The following is a 21,652-nucleotide window of genomic DNA, read 5'->3' as shown; positions in this document are numbered from 1 at the left end:
TGTATAATAACCTCCCTAGGAGCAGCAATTTCAGTTGCCTAATACAGTATACAATGACTTGCTCTCTCCCATGGAGTTGCTTTTCAGTGGACACTGTAATTCTCTTTTTCTGTGGGCAGGGAGGACAGAGGTACCAACACACTGTGGCAGACTTCAGTTTCTTGTGCACACAGAGTGACAGTCCAGCAAAGACCAGAAATAAGGGTTAAGGTTCCTAGGGTGAACCGATGGGTGATGGCCTGGGTGCTGGATGCTGGGTGGCACTTGTGCTGTGATACCAAAGCCATCACACAATGATGAAGAGGTGCCCAGAAGTAGACTCAAGAAAAGTAGGAGGGAGATGGGACACAGTGGAAGGAGGCACATCATAAGATTTAAAACAAAAAACGTGCTGCGACTGGCGGAGGTCTTCTGAGACTGCCTATAGCCTTTTGCAGGGCAGACCTGAATTGCAGCCTTAGGAAGGTCAGATATGCGCTCTTGGGACCAGAATAACTGTGTTACACCTTTCACAACTTGGTATTGATAAGGTTAATAGCTTTGCTGAGAGCCACACTGCAAGGGAAGCTGGGGAGAGGAGCTCAGTTCCTGGAGGCCATTCTTTGTAGCTGGTCCAGGGCAGCATTCATGCTCTTGAGGTCGCTTGTTTAAAGGGTGGAGTTGAGATCATTATTTTTACAGAGTTTATGTTGTCTCTGTTCTGTTGTCAGGCTTAGTTACGCCGACACTCCCCTAATTGGGCTGTGTTCGTTTCATGCATGAGGTATCAGGCCCTAGTTTGTGTATGACTTGGCAAAACCAGGCAGATCTTAACCTCCTGTTTCTTGGAGCCACAAGACCTAATACCTACAAAACTTTTCCAACAGGCTGCTGAAAGCATTGCTCTTGGCACATACTCCTTAGCATAAACCAGAAACAAATTTCCAGGCTGTCTGACCAGCTCTTGAATCTAACCTTTTGCAGGACTTTTCCATGCGGCAGTCCTAAATGGAGAAGGCTGGTAGGCTGGCCAGTTACATTTATAGCTGATTTTTGGCATGGGTTTAATTTTATTAAATACAGATGTTATTCTGTGGTTTAGCTCCTAAATCTGTCTGCCTGAGAAAACAGCCACTTTCCCAGTGACTTGGTCTCAGTGGTTAGACCAAGAACTGGGCACTAAGCCATATTTATGTATACTGAGTTTCCACTGATGAATAATTTAAAATAGTTTTCAGTGGCAGTGAAATGATAACTTGGAGCACAAATCCCGTTCCTTCTTTCCAGTGATTTTTTTCACTGCAGTTCACAGATGCAGAAAGTTGGAGTTTCTTAGAGATATAAAAAAGTTTCAAGAAATGAAAAACTTCTCGTCTGATAGCCCTTCATGTTTCCCCTCCCTTTTTCCTCAATGCTTTTAGAATCAACAGGGCATGATAAGACATGTGTGCTTGGATCTCAAGCCAAAATACCCTGAGCTGTGGTTTGCAGTCATGGCTGGGGTAATGCTTAGCTTACCCTAACTTTTTGTTTATTGCGGTCATCCAAGAGGCTTCATTTCTGTCCAGACAGTTCCAGAAACAAATAAGAGTTGTCTGGTCTATCACAGTTGTGAACCACTGATTTAGAAGACGCAGCAGTAGGACCTCACTCTCCTCTGTTGGTAAAAATAAAACCACTGAGGCACCACTGCCCTGCGCATGTGGTCAGCAGTGGTTCTCCTTTGGTGTAGCCTGAGGAGAGAAAGTTCTGTGTGCTGATGTTGTTGATGAGGCACCCTTTGCAATTAGTTGTGGTTGTTCTTGCTTTAGCCAAAGGTATTGGCCGTTATCCAGTAAGGAAAACGAAAATCTTGCCACGAGAAATTAGCCTCATATTTTGGCCTTTAGGGACACCAGCTCTGAGAGGGATGGATGGCTACGGCAGGCCAGAGACTTTCCATTCAGTTTTGAACGAGGTTCATAGCTGGCCTTCAGAAATGGGTTGTCCTAGAAAGCCTGCCCTTAGGTACCATATGATCAGGCACAGGAGAACAATGCCTTGAGTGAATTTCATTTGCTGTTTTATGTCCCAGTGCTTCATGTTCCTGTGCCACCCCTAAGTTGTTTCCAGCTATTTCTGTGTCTCATATAAAATCCATTCCTCTTGGAGACTGCATCTCTCACCATGGTAAGAAGCCAGGCTCCTCTCCTCACTGGAGCAGGTGCACACACGGTTTCTTTTTAGGAGCATTTGAGATCCTTGAATTCAAATGCACGTGTCAAGTGCCTCTCCCTGGCTGCACAGACCCTGGGGGTCAGGCTGAGAAGAGGGGACGGCTCCTCACTGCCCAGCGAGCCCTGGCAAGAGCCAAGCACCTCGCAGCACCTGCAGCTGCTACCAGCAGCACTTGGCATTCTGTTTCTGTGTGCTCTGTGTACTCTGTCTCATGTCCTGGCAAGGGAGTAGATACCCAAAGGGCTCCAGCCCAGATTAGCAGTTCTGGATGTCTTTGCGCCTCTCTGTCCATCGTGTGTTTCCATAGCTCCTTCTGGTGAGGCAGCTGGTCAGACCTGCCGGCTGTGAGCAGCACGGCCAATGTTGTCCTCTGCTGTGAGCAGCATGGATGAGGCTGTGCCCTGAGAGTGCTCAGCTTTTCATTTTGGGGTCGCCACAGGTCTTTGGCTTGCTTGCTCTGCTCCACGTAAGCCCGTGGTGTGTGCAAACAGCTCTGCCGCTGCCTGCCGGTTCTCCTTCCCAGGACCAGCACGCTTCTGTAGCCTGGTAAGGGTTTCAGGCTCTGTCACCTATTCCTATTTACGTTAAAGCCATTTATCTTTTCTGTGGCATTTATTCCAGGACTAGACTTGGAGCCCCTGGGGAGAGGACCAGAGTAGCACTGACTGTATGGGAGGAAATGTGCAAGTGTTGGGAAGTTCTGTTTTTAACAAATAGCTTTATCTTTCGTCTGCTTTGATAATACTGGTCGCCCTCAGGAAAATTCCTAAAGAGGCACGTAAGACAATAGTTGAAGCCCTGGAAGACTGGACCTCTTGGACTCTGCTTCTGTTTTCCTCTGGGACACCAGACAAGTTACTCTGATCTCTCTGTACATTGTTCTCCCCATTGTGAAAGATGAGAAAAATGTGTCTGAGGAAAGCAGTGAAGGATTAACCGCTTTGAGGGTCTTGAATGAAGACTCTGTGGTTGGTCTGAATCACCGGGTTGGGGCAGCTGGGAGCTGATTTGGAAATGTCTGACACAGCTCGATGTGCTTGCAGAAAGGCAAAAGCCCATTTACCTGCTAGCACAGCTTTACATTGGTAATTAGAGGGCTTGCTGAAAACTGTCCACAGACAGAAACCAAAAAAATGGGGATCTGAGAAAGGGCTTAAAAATTAGGGATGCTGTGTTATTTACAGGGTTATTGGAGGGAAAGGAGGAAGGATAACAGTTCAGTGCGCTGAATAGCTTAGACGCTTGCTAATGCAAGAGTGGATAAACAGGAAGAACTAGATGTCTTAACACATCATCTAATAAGTATAATAGACACGTGCTGGAATAACTCATGAGGCTGGAATATTAATAGAAAAGAATAAAGCTTATTCTGGAAGGGTAACAGAGGTGGCAAGGGAAGAGATGTTTTCCTTGTATGTTCATGTGCTCTGAGATCCATTGTGAGGAAGGAGAGGTACAAATCGCAGATCTCTGAGTAATGCTACAAGGGTAAAGAACATAGGCACAGCAAACCGAGAGGGGCATTTTTTTGTGGAAAAAAAAATATATGTAGTTTTGTGAGAGACATGGCATGATGGCAAATGAGGAATTCTAACTAGGCAGAGGCAGAGCTGGAGGGGATCAGAGGGGTACACAACCTGTTCAGCTGGCACAGCATTTTGGTGCAGAGGTGGGTAATTTTTTGGAGCTAGAGAGGAGGTTGTTCCAGAACTGGTTCCCACCAACAGGGAGGAGCTGGCTGGTCCTGTGAAAGCAGGAGGGAGTGTAAAAGGGAATGATTATGGAATGACAGTATGATGCTTTGGAAAAAGTGACAATATCAAAGTGTTTAAAATGGACTTCAAGAAGGAAATCTTCAGCAAATATGAAGAACTAGTAACTGAGATCTCATGGGAAGGAATTCTGGGGTGAAGGGAGAATTAAGCAGAGCTGTCATTTCCTTATGTAATTGGTATTAAGGGCACAGCTATAAGGTATCATTTTTCAAGGAAAGGCTCACAAGAGTGAGTGAAATGGCAAATTCACAATCTCCTCATTCACTTCAGGCAGAGGAAGGATGTCTCTAGAAGGTGCAAACCAGCTTGTTTTATCCAGCACAAACTGTGTGGCAAAGGCTCAAAGCGAGAAAAAGCTATCAAGGACATAAAGGGCAATAAAAGTTGTTCTGTAAGAGTTGGGATCTCTGGGGTTCTGTAACCCTTCTAGTAAGAGGGAGATCAAAGGAGGTTTATGTCTGCTACTCAGTGAAAAAAAAGCCTAGCAAATAATGTTAAGAAATCTGGGTTTGGGTTTGGTTTGGTTTTTTTTTTTTTTTTTTTTTCTTTAGACATCTAACATAATAGTTGCCAGAAACAGAGGAGAAGGGGGGATGTTTTGGGCCAGAATAGAGAGGGAGTGGGTTGGCTAGGTAAGGTAGAGCATGGCCTGGAGCAATGCTGCCTTTGAGAGTTTCTGGTGCACAGGCAGGCAAAGTTCAGAAGACTGGAAAAAGCAGAAGCATAGCATCAGCCTTGAAACAAGGGAAAAGAAAAGCTGAGCGATTATAGATATATTGGCTTCACTACTTTTGTAAAGGTTGAAACAATCCAACAAACCACTTCAAAGTAACTAGGAGTGTCTGTGTGGGGAAGAGAAGATGAACAGCCAGCAGTCCTGAAAATCTGCATCAAACCAAAATTAATTTTGTATTAGTGGTAGCCAGAGGGCTAGTGAAAAAGCTTTAGGTAGCTGTCATGTATCTTGACTGTCACTGGTGGCATTTTTACAAGTAAACTGGAGATACATGCTCGAGATAGAGTGAGTGCCAGACTTTTCGGAAAAAAAAACCCAAAACACTGACAATAGTTATCAATGACTGATTACAAAACTTGAGAGATTCATCAGGGGTGTATCCTGAGTCTGGCATTCAATATTTTCTTCTACATCTTGGCTGGCAGAATAAAGAACACACTTAGTAAATCTGTGAATGGCACCACACTGGCAGGAGCTACAAGCACACTGAAAGATAGGATTGGAATTGATTAGTTGGAGAAATAGACTGAAAAAATTTGGATGTAGTTCAGGAAGGACAAATGAAAGATTTGCGTTGCCTGATGAGGCCTCGGCTCTGCCAGAAAGGAGCTGCCAAAATGGATCATATTCTGGAACACCATCAGCTGCATGCTGGTGGTACATAAGGATATTATTTTAAATTACTCCTAGGTGAATTCTCATGTCAAATGTACGTGTTCTACAAGATAGGTGAAGTGTCCCTTGTGCTCCAGTCAGCTTTTGTAAGACTTCAGTTGCAAGCTGTGACCCATTTTGGCCACTACGCCTCCAGAATGAGGGGAACTAGCTGGAAAGTCCACTGGAGAGCAGCAAGAGTGATGCTACTTCTGACAGACTGACTCATAGGAAGTGGCTGAAGAAACTGGAGTTGCTTACCCTTGGGAAGAGAAGACTACAGTAAGGCATAACAGCCTTCAATACATAATGCATGTGTCTGTGCTCTGCATCCTTCACTAATAGAACAAGGAACTGAGGGGGAGCAGAAGAGCACTGTTGACCATCCCATAATTTGTTTAATTTGAACTAATGAGTTTTATGTCAGATAATGGAGTAAAATCTCTCCCAGGGAAAGGACACTGCAGTCCTGGAAGAGGCAGTCTGGAGAACAGCCATCACTCGAGCTTTCTAGGATATTTATTAGGAGTGCAACCCTGTCTTGATGTAGAGGATAGATATGATGACTTTTTGAAATCTGTTCCAGTAGTTTTTGATTTCATGATAGCTATGGTGGTAATGCCCCATCTGTGGGATCATGCTAGGAGATATACTTGTACTGGAGGAAGATCACTAACAGGATACTGCTGGCAACAGCCCCAGAGACTTCAGGGGGAAGAGATGGAGCAGGGCAGGAATAGAGCACCACTGGTTGAGTGATAATTCTTGTCCAGGAGAAGGTGAACAATCTGTAAAACCACTGCTGGCATTGCAGTGCAGAGGAGACATGGACTTTGTGCTATAGTACCAGTTCACAGTGCTGCTCTATCAGTGTCACCAGCCTCTTCAGTTCCCGGACATGGGGCAGTTACATAGAGCACAGATTCCTGGTGACATTGCCTTTTGGCAGCTCTGCTTTCTTTTTCTGATGCTTCATTCGTGACTGTATTGAGTCTGTTTACCTTCAAGCATGTCTGATGTGTTTCCTCTTCTTTACAGAGGAAGAGAGACAACTTCAAGCAAACAACCGGGATTTTAATCTTCAGTTTGAATATGCTGTAAGTAACCGGCATATGTTGTTTCATACAGATGTAGTCACAGATGTAGCTGCGTCTGCTTCATGTCTTGAGTGTTGTTTCAAGGGGGTGACATGACTACATGCTGGCTATGACTCTGCAAACAAGGCAGACACGTGCCAGATGAACCATCGGAGATGGTTCATTGCTGAGTCAGCCAAAGTGAGCTCTGGCTGTGGGGTCAACCCTGCGAATGGGCAGTCGAAGGGGATCTAATGCTGGAAGAGCGTAATGGCAGTGACTTTACACACTTCCAGAAAATTATTTGTGAGTCAAAGCATTTGCAGGATCAGGCTCCAAGGCCTTTCAATAACAGAACCTGGGGGGACTTTTCTGTTGGAAACGTGTCTTCATTTAAAGTAAAACATGAAAGGAAATGTGTCAGTTCCTCAGCTCTTGCAGTGAAATCCTCTCTGGCAGGAAGGTTTTCAATCTGGCCTTTGTGGCATCCTGCCAGATTTATTTTCAGCTCCTTAATAGCCTACTTAGGTTCACATCATGCCATGAAATCTGTGACTCCAAGGAGCACCATGACACGGGCTGGCTGTGACCCAGGTCTGCCAGGCTGTGGAGCCAGGCAGCCCCTTGGGCTACTTGATTTCCAAAGCTTGTGGACCATTTGCTCATGCTGTGTGCAGAGAAGGGCTAGCTCAGTTGCTAGACCCATACTGCCTGGCTGCAGGGTCATCTTCTCCTTGAGGCAATCCTGAAGCTCCATTCTTTCAAAGCATTTGCAGCTGCCAACTGATATTGAAATGAATTTTGTGAATTTTTATCCTCTGAATATCTGAATTCCAATGGTAAAATTTTCATCCTTCAGTTTTACTCAGGAGCTCCTTTGAATCATGTTTTGGTTTAGGAACATCACAAGTATCTTCTCGGTAAGAACTGGAAAAACTCAGCATTTCAGAACATTGTAATTTCTTGTGAGATAAAAAGTCTGACTTGCCAACAGCTTTGGCTAAAGATCTTAATGTAGCTGATCTGTTGGCAGCGTGAACTGGATGGTTTTCAGTGGTCACCTTGAACTAACCAACACAGGTTAGAGACTTCCTAGGTGCAGAACTGCTGTATGTCCTGAATATGAAATGCATTGTAGTTAATGCATGTAAAGGACTATGCATCACAAATGCCTTATCAAGCCTGGTGATTTGAGACTGGGAAAGTACATTTCATTTGCACAGGACCTGCCTATAGAGCACTGGGGTGGGTATCGCCACTACGTATGGGTTTCTGATCTTTCGCTGAATGTTTCCAGCTCTGGAGTCCCCAACATAGAAAAGACATGGACCTGTTGGAGTGGGTCCAGAGGAGGGCCACAAAGATGATCAGAGGGCTGGAACACCTCTCCTGTGGGGACAGGCTGAGAGAGTTGGGGCTGTTCAGCCTGCAGAAGAGAAGGCTCCGGGGAGACCTTATTGTGGCCCTCCTGTACCTAAAGGGGGCCTACAGGAGAGCCAGGGGAGGACTTTTTCCTTGGGCATGTCATGATAGGATGAGGGGGAATGGCTTCAAACTGGAAGAAGGTAGATTTAGATTAGATATTAGGAAGAATTTTTTCACTTTGAGGGCAGTAAGGCACTGGAACGGGTCGCCCAGAGAAGTTGTGGAAGCTCTATCCCTGGGGGTGTTTAAGGCCAGGCTGGATGGGGCTTTGAGCAGCCTGGTCTAGTGGGAGGTGTCCCTACCTATGGCAGGGGGGTTGGAACTTGATGATCTTCAAGGTCCCCTCCAACCTAAACCATTCTATGATTCTATGATTGCAATGTAGACTACGAGCAGCAGTGGGGCAGGAAAGCAGGAGAGAGATGTACAATGATGTCAGGGTACAGAGAACAAGCAACAGTTCTGGTTCTTAGCCTATTTCTGTGAAAAGCCATTCATAAGGTTGATTTTGCATGTAACTGCTTCCCAGCTGCTTGCTCATATGCCCAAGGATTTACAAATAAACAAAATTAAGGAGACGACTGTGAGACCTCTGGAGGGTTTCCGTAAGAGTCTATTGATTAGGTATGAAAGTGGAGGCAGCCAAAAAGTCAGCTCAATATAATCTGCTAAAACTTGGCAGTGAGTTTCAGTAATCCTACCCCTCGTTTAATCAGCTGTGGCTCATGATTTCTGTAGTCCAGTGTAGACTGAGGCTTAGGAAATCTAGAAAACTGTCCAGAAAGAGCCAAGCCTTGAAGTGGTGAGTGGGTGGTGAGGCACTAAAAGACTTTAAGTGGTGAGGTACAGGGCTGCACATCCTTCCTGGGCTGCTTATTTTCAGTAAATGCTGGCAAAAGTTCAATTTATTAAGCTCCCATTACCACGGTGTATGAAAAGGAATAACCTTGCTCATAAATTACTCCAGAACCCATGCTATAAATTGCTGGGTGCATCTGGAGATGCCCAAAGGGGAGATAGTCTCCTTGTACCCTCCTGTCAACATATGCATAGTGCTCCCGAAAGTTACCTCTCCCAGTCCTGTAGTCCACTGCAAGTGTCAAATCTGGGCCCCTTCCTCATGTTCTGAACGCAGTGGGGTTGCACTGCTAAGCACGAGGATGTGGTCCAGGGGACAAAGATTTTCCGAATGCTGGAGCCTGCACTGGGGTGCTCGGGGACAGCAGCTATTAGATTCAGTTGTCTCTCAGCATGCTGACATTTTCTAGACAGAGTGATTTTGTCTCCTGCAGCCACAGTCCTCCCTCAGGGTGACTTCCCACCCTCATGTATTTAATTTGACCTGCGTACAAGCAAATGATGAAAGCGTTGGACTTCACTCTGGTGCTCAGCTCTTTGGGGCATGAGAATCAACATACATGGACATACGGTGATTTGAGTCTTCTTTATAGAGCCAGGAGGAGAACAGCCATCCTCTACCTCTGGATCCCACAACAAGAACCATTAGTCCTTGTCCTCCTGCACAGGGGTCTTGTCTTCTCTCAAGGCATAAAGAAGGCTGCGCCAGTTCCAGCCAGATAAAACAAACACTGGGCAGAAACTGGAACAGCACCCACCAATATAACAAAGCTTAGAAAGTATTCTAGACAGTGAAAGCCACAGGAGTGAGGTTTACTTCACTTGGTAACTTAAAGCCATGTTAGCCATAAAACCTATAGAACAGGTTCTTGTAACAAAGCTAGGTGAAGCAGTAAATGTTTCTTTAGGGTGAGGCAGCAAGGTGAGAAAGGCCAGTGAGGAAAAGAAAGGGAAATGCAAGCAGAGGCATTGTGTATTGCCTTACTGCTGCAGCCAGGCTGTGTGTCCCAGCTGGTGTGAAGGTTCGACCCTTTCACTAAAAAGAGAGTTTCTATTGTGTAGGCATAGATCAAAGGTACAGAGATGCTTTGTCCTTGTTTAGTTTCAGTGAGAACAGGGAAGTGGGAGCCTACAGTTGGAGGTGGGCGTGTTGTCCTTGAATAGTTGGTCGTTATCGTCCCTTCCCAGTGCAAAGTCTACAGGATGTCTGTGAAGGGAGGAGAGCGTTGCTGAGAAAAACCTGAAAACTCTATTGTGTGTGCAGCCTGACATCAGCTCTGGCAGCTGCTGAAAGCTGGCCCTCCTGGTATGAAGCAAGGCTCATGAACACGCTCAAACCAGCTTTGCAGGAACCTGATGCTGCACTGTGGAAAGTGGTGTCTGCCAATGCATGCAAGGGCATGTCCAGATCCATCACACTTGGATTTGCAGGAGACTGTGGAGGGCAAATTCACCCCCAGAGCTCACCAGAAGATATGCGAGAGGCCAAGCTGTAGTGTGTCCCTGCCACACTGCTCCAGCCACAGAGCCTCTTTAGCTGAGCACCACCAGGCAGGATGGTTGAGTGGTGCGGGAGGCTGGACCAATAGGGGAGGATGAAGATATGAGGAGAAGAGCTGCACATAGTGGAAATCCCCTTAACACAGAGGCTTCATGGTGAGGTGGAGGGACAGTTTCAGAGGAAGAACTTAATGTGCCCCATGGGCATATGAAATATGTCCTGCAGTGGCCTGGAAGACTGAATTGGTCTCCTTCATCTGCATGAACAGAGGCAGTACAGACTGTGAGGGGGACAAGGAAAGTGTCTCTTACCCGAAGAAGCCTCTTACGTGTCCTCTGATGACTTTTGCTGTGATTAAATAATAGGAGGTGCCTGTGGTTAAGGGCAGCAGCTTCAAGCAGTGGCTGTGGCGGTGCTTGGGTAGGTCAGGATTTATTTGGGCTTAGTGTGAAGACTGAAGCTGAAACTAGAGCGCTCAGACTGGTGCAGCCCCAGACATCCTTGGCTTTATCCTGCACAGCAAGAACACAGTAGCTTAGAAAAATAATAAAAAAAAAAAACCTTCAAAACAAAGTGCTGTGCAGTTAACTGGAAGGGCTGAGTGTGAAGGTATGTACTACCCACCAGCTCACAAAATTAGTTTGGAATGACTCAGAAACCAAGCGTGATTGAGTGGCATGTAAAGGCACTTAATGCAGCACAAAAATGGACTCAATATAGGTCTGTAAAAATGAAAAGTCAAGTCCTAATCCTGTGTTTATTCACACTGCAGACAGGAAGATCCTTCCTGACTTCACTGAGGTTTGCCTGTGTAAAGACTGAAATAAAGTGAAAAGCAGGGTGCCAGATGTGGTCCAGCAAGATTTAAGGGCTTTAATCAAGGTTCTTATCTGAGGCAATTCGATCTGTCTGCACTGTCCCCAGCACAGCTGCAGAGGGGACAGCCCTGTGTGGGTCCACCACAATGGGCTCTTTGTCTATCAACACTCTGGAGAAGAAAATCTCTTCTGAAGACATTTAATGTTTGCTCTGATCCCAATTCCCTTTTATTTCTTCGCTTTCACATCGGAATTTAGCACAGCTGCCCTGGGACGTCACAAAGGGCTGCGAAAACAACTTTGAAATTGGCTTTCAGACAATAGGAGAGGAAATGCAGGGCCCATGAGTCAATGACAAATTTCATCTTGGATCAGGATCTAGGGTCAAACCAGCATCCTTTCTGCAGGACCGGCAACAAGGGGGATGCTTGGACTCTGCTTTTGTTCTCCCTGGTCATATGATGAATTCTCTGGTGAAACTGGAGGGATGTATATAACTTCCTATGGCCAATACACATTGCCCTGGGCTGGATCTCAGCTTGGTTCTTATCCCTTTGAAATTTAAAGAGAGCAAGGAACCCTGGTAGTGGGATCGGACTCTGCTCCACCTCCTCCACTTGCGCACTTCGATCTGAAAAGTTTGCCTGGTGGGTTATCCTCAAGGGCCTGGTCAGTGTGGTCAGGATGGTGGCAATGGCTGCCCTCTCTTCCCATCTCAACCTGCAAATGTTTCCCAGTGTTCATCACACTCAAGGCTGAAAGGAGTGTTGTCTGATCATGTGAAAGGTGATCTGAGTAACCCCTGAATAAATAGCTACAGCAGCAACCTGCACTGCTCTTTCTGCATTTAGGAAGGTGTTAGCTGGATTCATCCGAAGACCAGCTGAGGCACTGTCAGGTAGCAGCCAGAGCAGGCCTACCCTATGAGAGGGGACAAGCTGGGAGCTGAGGGTGACCCCAGTGCAGGCAAAGCCTCACTGACCAGGATGCAGTCCTGCAACATATGGTCACGGAGCACAGGGCAGGATGCTAGTAATGGGGCCCATCCCAGACAAAGTGAAGTGATGAACCAGGTCCTGTGTCCATCTAAGGAGCCCAGTCAGGAGCAGCGGGAGACAGGGCTGAAGACAAGATGTGTATCATAGGTCCAAGATCCATCCAGGAGACAGGGATAGATAGGTCTATCTGGGAAGCTAGGACAAATGTTAGGCTAGAGACCGATACTCCTACAACATAGCTCAGGCAAGGCCCAGGGCTGGGCTTAGGTGGAGCTCCTGAGCCCCGGACAGGGGTTGTGGATGGAAGGTCCAGGTGAGGTCAAGGCCATTAAGGCATATTAGGGCCCTGACAGGCATAGAAAGGCTGAGCTGTGCCAGACATGAGCTGCAGTGAAGTCCATAGACTCTCTTTGGACCAAGCCCTCCGCTCTTCATCTTATCTTAAACCTCATGGAGACAAAGTCTCTACCATACTGACTGGGAGTCTGGTTGTGTGAGACCTTAGTGAACAGACTACAGTGGTTTGGAGTTTGTCTCCTCTGTACTACTCGGCAGTGCTCTGCCCTCACCTTCACTTCTCCTCCCTGCCTGGCAGCAGCTTTAGGTACTGAGCTGACTGGAAGGAGAAGGCAATGTAGTCAAAGGAGATGATTAAGAGACAAGTCCTTTAGATCCCATGCATTGGCCTGTCTGTGAGCGATGGCATGAGGTCGTCAAGCCATGCCACCTCCCTCTGCCTCCATGCCCTCCTCTGTACCACCATGATGAGGACACTCATCACAGTAATGTTAAACGGATTAACAACTCTGTAATAGGGTGGCTCCAGGCACAAGGAACAGAATAGGAAAACACAGCCAGTGACCACATTTTCCTAGAAATTTTCCTGGAATACTCAACGTGTGATGGGATCCTGGAACTCACTTTTTTATTGCTGCCAGGAGGAGGTCAAGTAGTTACATATGTAAGAAATTCCCCAAACTGTTAAAAATTAAAAAAGAAGATAAAAGAAAAAAAAAGGAAGAGGATTGTGGGTTGGAGACAGATCCTTTTATTCCTCGTGTCTGACTGGCCAGTCTTTTACTTCTGGGAGTCAGGATGAGATCTTTACAGGGACCAGACAAATCTCATCAGCATCCCGTTGGCCTTTCTCAGTCTTCTGTTGAGTTTGGCTGCTGCCCACTGTCCGGAATAAGGCAGTGAACTTGGTAGGCTTAAAAGCGACCTAGCCTGGCTATTCTCTATTACCTATGAAAAGAAAGCTTTTGTGGCACCACTTGCCCTGTTACACAAGTTTATTAAATATGTCCTTGAGCACATTCACAGCCCTGTGGTCACATTGCTGCATATGGCAGCTCTGTGCTTTCAGATTGCACTGCTGCAGTTAAACAAAGTGCCACTGAATTGCTCTTCTGCCACCTCCTTGTGAGGATTTATCAAAGCACCTGGGAAAGCCATTTCTGCTGTTTCTCAGCTGCTTCATTGGTCTGTACCTTGTTCGACACAGGTACCAGTGAAATTGCCAGGTGTCATGGCACAACACCTCCCTGCAGGACGACCAGGGTTTTGCTAAGATTTGCTTTGAGCCAGGTTATCCAGCTGCTGGAAAGAAATATGTCACTGAACCAGGGGTATAAATTCAGATGGCCAATACCTTGCCAAACCCTGTCTTTTCCAGGTGTCACCCTTTAGCCTCCGTAATCTGGCCACAAAAGCGTCAGTGTTTCTTATTTCCAGTGACTTTTATGGTGAGGAGATGATTTGTTTGCTCAGCGAACAAAGGTAGGAGCCATCTGCTGAGCATTTGCCCGCGGTCAGACGTCACAGGCGGGCTTCTGAAAACACCCCCAAAGTAACAGCTCATCCACCAGATCTGGACTTGTGTAACTGTGGCGCGATGAGCACTATTCTTAGGGACAGCATTTTGGTGGAGTCACACCTCCAGGAGGTGTGAATCTAGCCCCTGAAAAGAGCAGATGAGAATAATCCCTCACCCACAGACAACGTTGCTCTCGTGTCAAGCTTTGCATCTGGAGAGCTTGAGGCTGACGGTGGGTAACCACGCTCGAACCTATTCATGTAGGACACAGGTGCACGCAGGGGCTGCCCGCGGTCAACCAGAAGTCTAGGGCAGACCTGGGAATGAGCGTAAAGCTCCCAGTTCCCATCTTTGTGCTCGGCCTATAAAGCTGCTTTTCTTAGATGCTTGATGTTGATAAATCTATAGGAGAACCAGAAGCTCCTGTAAGGCCTCTTAATACTTAATTGCTGCTTCAAAGACATTTCTCCTCCATCACTTTTCCCATATGGGAGTCTCCCTCACTGAAGACAGAGCATGGGGGAAGTAAGGAGAATGACACGTTAGAGGCGTCACTTTATAAAATGATGGCTGTGTATGGACTGTTTAACACTCTGCGGTGCTGCAGGTTCCCGAAGTACCCCTCTCATCCCAGAGTCAGGTTCTGGTACAGCTCTAAAGGAGTGACAGGCTGTGATGGTGTTAAGCAACATGGAGTAGGATCAGATCAAGAGCAGAGGCCAACTGAGATTTCTCTGTAGTCAATCGAGAGCCCAAGCTGTCAGAGCACACAGCCCTGGAGTATTGCACAGAGCTTCGGCTGTATCCTTGACGTGGGAATGCAGAGATTTGAATTGGAAAGGCTGAGGTTTTCCCTAGTTTCTTTTTATTGTTTAATATTGGAATTCCCTTAGCTGCTGAAGGCCATAACAAGTTACTTGTCGAATGAGAAATCTTCATAGTGATTATGAGGAATTATTTTTTCTGGTGGTTAGTTTTAATTATAGATTCTAGAATAATGAGAAGATCCACTATGATACTCCCTGTCCTTACCCTGAGGTCTGTAGTGTCCCAGTGTCCCAAAAGATGGTGTATGTCAAACAATATAATGATCCTGAAATACTATGGAGAAAACACTGGATGTCTCGATTCCTGCAGTTAAGCATTTGGAAGCTGTTATGCCTGTTTTTTTTACCATGCCTAATGGCAATAGGAAACAAAATGAATAGCTCTGGTTCATTCAGTGGTTTTCCTGACGTAATTAATGGACAGAAATAGAAGGCAGGAATTGAAATAAACCACTCCCATTCTTTTCTTATCCCCCTCTGAGATTTTTGCAGGCCATGTTCTGTAAACTTTATGTGAGTGTTTGCTGGGTAGTTTTTCCCATGTTGTGTGTGACCCTCCAAAAACTGTTGACGCAAAAAGGTCAGCTCCCCTTACTTTTTCTTGCAGCTACTGTCTTTTTTTTTTTTTTTTTCAAGTAAGTGGCCATGATATTTTTCTTTAGATTAGCGGGCAGGGAGCATCTTTAGACCCAGGTTTTATTAAAAAGTCTGCCAGACTCTGTGTCTGTTGGACACAGACTTGTCAAGCAGTAATTTAATTCTCTGTATGTTGGGTTTGCTGAGGATGCTGCTGTTCCATTGCTTCTGTTTTAGCAGTGTATGTGGAGCCCGTGTGCAGCGCATATCCTATGGTGAGGAATTTTGAAATAAACCAAATTTAACGATGTGTCATAATGTTTAGATCACAGGCAGAGTTAACCACACCCAGAGATGGCTACATGGTGCCAGGAGACGAGCAATACTGTTTATATGATGATCACTGATAAACATCTTTTCTTGCTGGAGTGCAATCAATGGGAGGATTTGGCATTTCCATCTCTGCTCTTTTAGAGGCTTATTCATTGGCTTGTACAAAGGATAAAACATGAAGTTAATGCTGAAGAATGTTGCTGTGCTTTTTGTCCGGACAAAGCCAGAAATCCAGTAACTGCCTAAAATGGAATAGCTTCCCCCATACACACCTTATGGTGCTGATCTTAAATAATTGGATTAATAGTGGAAACATGAAGATGTGTGTCAGTTTAGAAGTTGAGATCCTGGCTTAATGCATGGATTGGATGTGGCCTGTGATTCATAATTAGTAGCTCCTGTGCTCCTGCCAGCTTAGCAATATCTGAAGACTATTACAATGCTACAATCGTTATTTTCTCTTCCACTGAACCAGTAAATCTATTAGTGAATGAAGGTGCACTGTGTAATATCTGCCTCCTTGTGCTGTCTCACCTTAGTCTCACCTTAGGTTTCCCAGGAGGGAATTAATAGGCATCTTCTGGAGAACTTCTATGGGGGAAATTTTAGACGTGCTGGCAACAGATGGCATACATGCTTCCAGGACTAAACCTGGATGAGTGCTTGATAAATTTCATGTAAAAATAAAGTCTGGCACACCTAAATACTGAAGGGACAGCCCTAGCTGGTGGGGTCAGTATGATGGATTGAGCCTGTCTATTGGGTGGCAAGAATCAGACCAGAGACCTCTACTCTTCATGGAAGAAAATACCCAGTTCTGTAATCTCGAGCTTGGGTCTTTGATTTGAAGAAGACAGACGGGTAGCAGATATTGCTTGTGGCTGGAGGAGCCATCTGGAATTAGAAAAGGAAACTGGAAATAGGGAACAAAGCTGCAACTCGCTTACTGAAATGGTCAGTTCTTGTCTTAGTGGCTGTTTGCACAAGGCTGCATGCACGTGATCTTTGTGGAATAGAAACAAGCCACTGCTCCAAGTTGCTTTCGACTGCTGAATCAGGTGAAAATAATAATGGCATGTTCTGCTCATGGGAGGACCTATAATTCCTGTGTCATTGTCCAGCCAAATGGTGCTTCAAAGTCTCAGACAAGTTATAGATAATTGACTTAATGTGCATTTTCTAACACTGCTTTATAGATGCTACCAGTTGTGTCTTGTGGACAGTTTTTAATTCTATTTGTGCAGATGAGGTGACAGTGAGGTGGATTGAGAGTTGGCTGCGGGACAGGACTCAGAGGGTTGTGATCAGCGGCACAGTCTAGTTGGAGGCCTGTAACCAATGGTGTCCCCCAGGGGTCAATACTCGGTCCAATTTTGTTTAATATATTCATTAATGACCTGGATGAGGGGACAGAGTGTATGCTCAGCAAGTTTGCTGATGATACCAAACTGGGTGGGGTGGCTGACACCCCAGAGGGCCGTGCTGCTATCCAGCATGACCTGGACAGTCTGGAGAGCTGGGCAGAGAAGAACCTAATGAGGTTCAACAAAAGCAAGTGCAAGGTCCTGCACCTGGGGAGGAAGAATGCTAGGCACCAGTATAGGTTAGGGGTGGACCTGCTGGGAAGTAGTTCTGAGGAGAAGGATCTGGGGCTCCTAGTAGACAGTAAATTATCCATGGCCCAGCAATGTGCCCTTGTTGCCAAAAAGGCCAGTGGAATCCTGGGCTGCATAGGGAAGAGTGTGGCCAGTAGGTCGAGGGAGGTCATTCTCCCCCTCTACTCTGCACTGGTGAGGCCACAACTGGAATACTGTGTCCAGTTCTGGGCTCCCCAGTTCAAGAGGGACAGGGAACTGCTGGAGCGAGTCCAGTGAAGGGCAACTAAGATGATTAAGGGCTTGGAGCATCTCCCTTATGAGGAAAGGCTGAGAGAGCTGGGACTCTTTAGCCTGGAGAAGAGAAGGCTGAGGGGAGACCTTATTATGGCATACAAGTATCTAAAGGGTGGGTTGAAGGAGGATGGAGCCAGGCTCTTTTCATTGGTTCCCAGTGACAGGACGAGGGGTAATGGGCACAAGTTGGAACATAGGAAGTTCCGTTCAAATACACGGAAAAACTTCTTTACGGTGAGGGTGACCGAGCACTGGAACAGGCTGCCCAGGGAGGTGGTGGAGTCCCCTTCTCTGGAGATTTTCAAGACTCGCCTGGATGCAGTCCTGAGTAATGTGCTCTGGGCAATCCTGCTTTGGCAGGGCAGTTGGACTAGATGATCTCTAGAGGTCCCTTCCAACTCTGAAAATTCTGTGATTCTGTGATTCTGTGTCTCTGATGTTCGGAGACACTAATAAAGGGAAGATGTGTCTCTGTTTGTGAGCGACTACATGTACCTGTACCTACCTGCAGTTGTACTGGCATAAACTGGGCATCATGTTTTCACCAATTCCAAGAGGAATTCTGTCTGTTTATCCAGGCTTAGCATGACTATGTCGGGGAAAGGGAAATGTTTTTGAGCTGGTGTTGGAAACAATGCTATTGCTAAATATAAGCAAGTAAAAACACCGTTGAAATGGGTTGTGCTGTAATTTTGTTTCCTGTTTCACCAATCCGATTTCTTTTCCTTTTTTTCCCTACAGAACAATTCAATTAAAACATCAAAATACAACTTCTTCACTTTCCTGCCTCTCAACCTGTTTGAACAGTTCCAGCGAATAGCCAACGCTTACTTTCTTTTCTTGCTGATTTTGCAGGTATGAATGCACCGTGCTGGTTCTGGCAGATTGTGCTGTCTGTTATCAAAGCCACTCTATGTACTAGTACTTATAATAAAGTGCAAGCTATATCCCTGTTATGAATTAGTGTCTTAGTAAACCCTTAAAGTAGATAGAAAGTATGGGGAAAAAAAAAAAAAAAAGCAATTTCCTCTCTTACCTTTGGATATGAGGGTTTGAACTAAATGGAGAAAGAATGTAATTAAAGTTTTCAACAAATTGTGTACATTTTTCATGCCATGTCCTACTACCCCTTTGCATCTACATCTGAGTGCTATGAGCTGTCAATGGATTTGCGTTACTTATTTCTCCTGTAGTACAAAAGGAAGTTGTCTCTTATCCATAGATTTAAAGGCAAATGCCATTGGCAGTCGCAAAGGAAACAGCAAGAAGAACAAATTTGTAACCTGTACTGTTTCCCCAGGAAGGAAGGAATTAACATCAGGAAGGCTCAAGGTTGGAGCTAGTTTGCATAAAGCTGAATATTGCTGCTCCCTTCTCAGCAGGCTGAGGAAGGTGTCTAATATGGAGCTTCTCAGAGACTGGCCATGCTATTGAACCCTGTGGCTCCTGATGGCATTGAGTTGCACTTTGCCCATTGCTGTTGGCAATGCTACTCTGTCTGATCGCTAAACGTGCCAGAGGAATTGATATCAGGATTTCTGCCCCTTTGCACTCTGCTAGGATGTGGATAAATGCAGTGTACTCTGTTGCTGTTGAGTCATACGGGAATACACATTACCAATAAAAGGGTATAATTTTGATTATGTTTCAAGTATGCTATTTTAAATTTGACCATTTCAGTGCACACAAGTTTGCAAAATTACCTTTTCAAATGCTGTTTTTCAATTTCAGCTCAAAAAAGCATAGCCAAAATTTTGTTAAGCCTGTGGCAAACTACATACAATCTTCTTTGCTTATTTACAGGGAACAAATTTGAGAAATTTCAGCCCACATATATTTTTCAAGAAACTAGTGAAAGTACCTTTTTAGCTAAGCTGACAGCACCGTTCCTGTGTTGTTGTACTGCACTCTAGCTGTTTGTCTATCAAATTCATAGTATTTCAAACTATTTGCCTTAAATTATTCTGCTGTGTTTTTTGCTGAACCGTCTAGGAGTGACTGTATAAAAGCATACAGCTTTTTCTGCTACCTGCATCAAGGTAGGCTAAAGATGGCAGCTACGAGGCTTGCACATTTATGTATTCCTCCCCCACTTAATTTTTCCCCTCTTCTGCCCACTCACACCATCCCTGCAGCACTGGGAGTATCTCTTCCTGCATCAGGAGTGGATGTGGTGGATAGGTGGTGGGGACTCTGCCTCCCCACTCCTTTGGCACAGCCCAGTAGGACACGCATATTCCCAGTTAGGTGATTAGGTAGCAGTTACCTGTCTCTGCAGCCTCCACACCTGAGCGAGGATGTGCTTGCCTCTAAACATCATTCTCCTGGCTGGATTTGGTGGTGCCTGTAGGATCTGGGTTGTGATGGTGTAGCAGAAGGAGCAATACCAAAGAGCAGCTCTCCACCCTTTAGCAGCTGCTTTAGTGGCATAAATGTCAACTTCACAACACACATGGAGTTGACACTGCCCAAATCCAAACTGATGGACACAGTGATGGTGGCATCACATTGCTTCCATCATTAGTGCTGTTCTTCTAGAGGAAGGAAGGAACTATGCTGGGGTAAAATGTCCATCTCTGCATCACAGAAGGCGCGACAGGGTCACCTTCAACTGTTGGTTACCTGCATCACCAGCAGGGTAAGCGTAGCCTCCCTCGCTTCAGACTCCCACCTCCCTTTTGGGAGATGCTTCAACCACTTCAATCAGAGAATCTGAAAGCGCAGAGACATTCTTGGGCAGAAGCACAGTGGGAGATGCACCAGGGCACTTCAGTCCTTTGCTCTCAGGGCCCGGCTTCCCTTTGCAGCCACGGGACCAGAGGAGCAGGAAGCTCTGTCCATTTGATTCCAAATTTTTTAGCATGTACCTCTTATGTCACTGACAAAGCAAGCAGGCCCTAAATACCAGAAGCCCTTGAGAAACTCGAGTTCACAACAGTTACACCACCAGATTTCTAATATCCTGCCAGACTCAAAGTCACAGATATCACCTTAAAGCCATTTCCTACAGGCTTACGTGCCTGGTAGCAAGCACAGAGCCCAACACGTAGGTGAGGGACTCAGTCCACCCAGAAGCACATCATTATCACAGCACTTGCAAGGAAGTCCAGTCAAACTGCCTGTCATTTCACATAAACGGACTTTCCATTTCATCATTCACTAGTACTTTGTCCAAGTCTGACAGTGTAGTCTCTTCAGTCACCAGTCAACTTCAACTGGTCCTCTCACTGTTAAAGACGTGATAGACAAAAATGGCTCTGTAGATCTTGGAAAAATAAGGTCAACCCTGGCAACAGCTGTGTATTGTTTATTGATATGAAGTTTACTTCAGGAAAATGCGAAGAGTTACTGAAATAAAAACATAGAAGCGTTGGAAGGCTCTGCACAGCAGGCCTTGTTCAGATAGCTCTGGATCCCTCAGAGCAGGCTTGTCCATGTCAGTGCCTCCAGATAAATCCACTGGGGAGTTTGCAATCCTAATGTTACAAACAACAAGAAAGAGCAACCCATTGCACTTCCTGACAGTTCCATGTTTATAATCTAAATTACAGCTTGGTTTGTAAGCAAAGCATGGGCTCCCTGGACCTCCCACTGTTCTGGGGTCACATATAAATGATAGAGCTGCATTTCTGTCTTTATTGTGTATTCAGGTACCATAGAAAAATGTTATCTACAGCTTGCACAGAAAACAGTGTTCTTTGTTTCAGTTTCTGATGAACTGGCAGGAAATTTCTCAACTCAGATCTTTTCTTCCTACAGTTGATTCCTCAGATTTCCTCGCTGGCCTGGTTTACAACGGTGGTGCCCCTAGTGCTGGTGCTGGCTGTATCGGGAGTCAAGGATGCCATTGATGATTTTGTAAGATCTGTGTTGCTGACCTGTACTTTGGAGTTTGCCAGTAGCACAATGACTGAAGCAAACCTCTTAAAATAAACAAGGCCAGTGGCAGGCAGTTGGAGAACTGGTCTGTCGCCAAGATGGGGTCTGAGATTAGATCCCCAAATCTATCATTCGTTACCTAAAAAGGAGCTAGAATTTCCAAATTGCTGAGCAGCCCAGCAACTCTATTGACTTCCTCTGAAACTGCTCAGCTTGTCTGAAAATGTTGTCACTGATAGATATGTCTGGATGCATGTCCAGAGTTCTGTTTGTAGGCTTCCACTTTGGAGAA

The 21,652-nt window shown here is 45.6% G+C and overlaps 1 protein-coding gene across 1 annotated transcript in view; it reads left to right on the top strand.

Moving 5' to 3' along the window:
- LOC309683705 (phospholipid-transporting ATPase FetA-like) overlaps nucleotides 1-21,414 on the top strand; it is a gene marked incomplete at its 3' end in the record, with an annotated part of 34,932 nt that extends 13,518 nt beyond the window's left edge. Inside the window, exons 3-5 of the mRNA XM_082498027.1 lie at nucleotides 6,400-6,458; nucleotides 18,223-18,336; nucleotides 21,241-21,414. Coding sequence (XP_082354153.1) covers nucleotides 6,400-6,458; nucleotides 18,223-18,336; nucleotides 21,241-21,414 — 347 coding nt within the window. The remainder of the gene's footprint in view (nucleotides 1-6,399; nucleotides 6,459-18,222; nucleotides 18,337-21,240) is intronic.
- Between the last annotated feature and the right edge of the window lie 238 nt (nucleotides 21,415-21,652).

The sequence above is a fragment of the Vanellus vanellus genome (genome assembly GCF_965231255.1).
Source record: "Vanellus vanellus genome assembly, chromosome: Z".
In the NCBI taxonomy this organism is placed as follows: domain Eukaryota; kingdom Metazoa; phylum Chordata; class Aves; order Charadriiformes; family Charadriidae; genus Vanellus; species Vanellus vanellus.
This window is presented reverse-complemented; position numbering and strand designations above follow the sequence as displayed.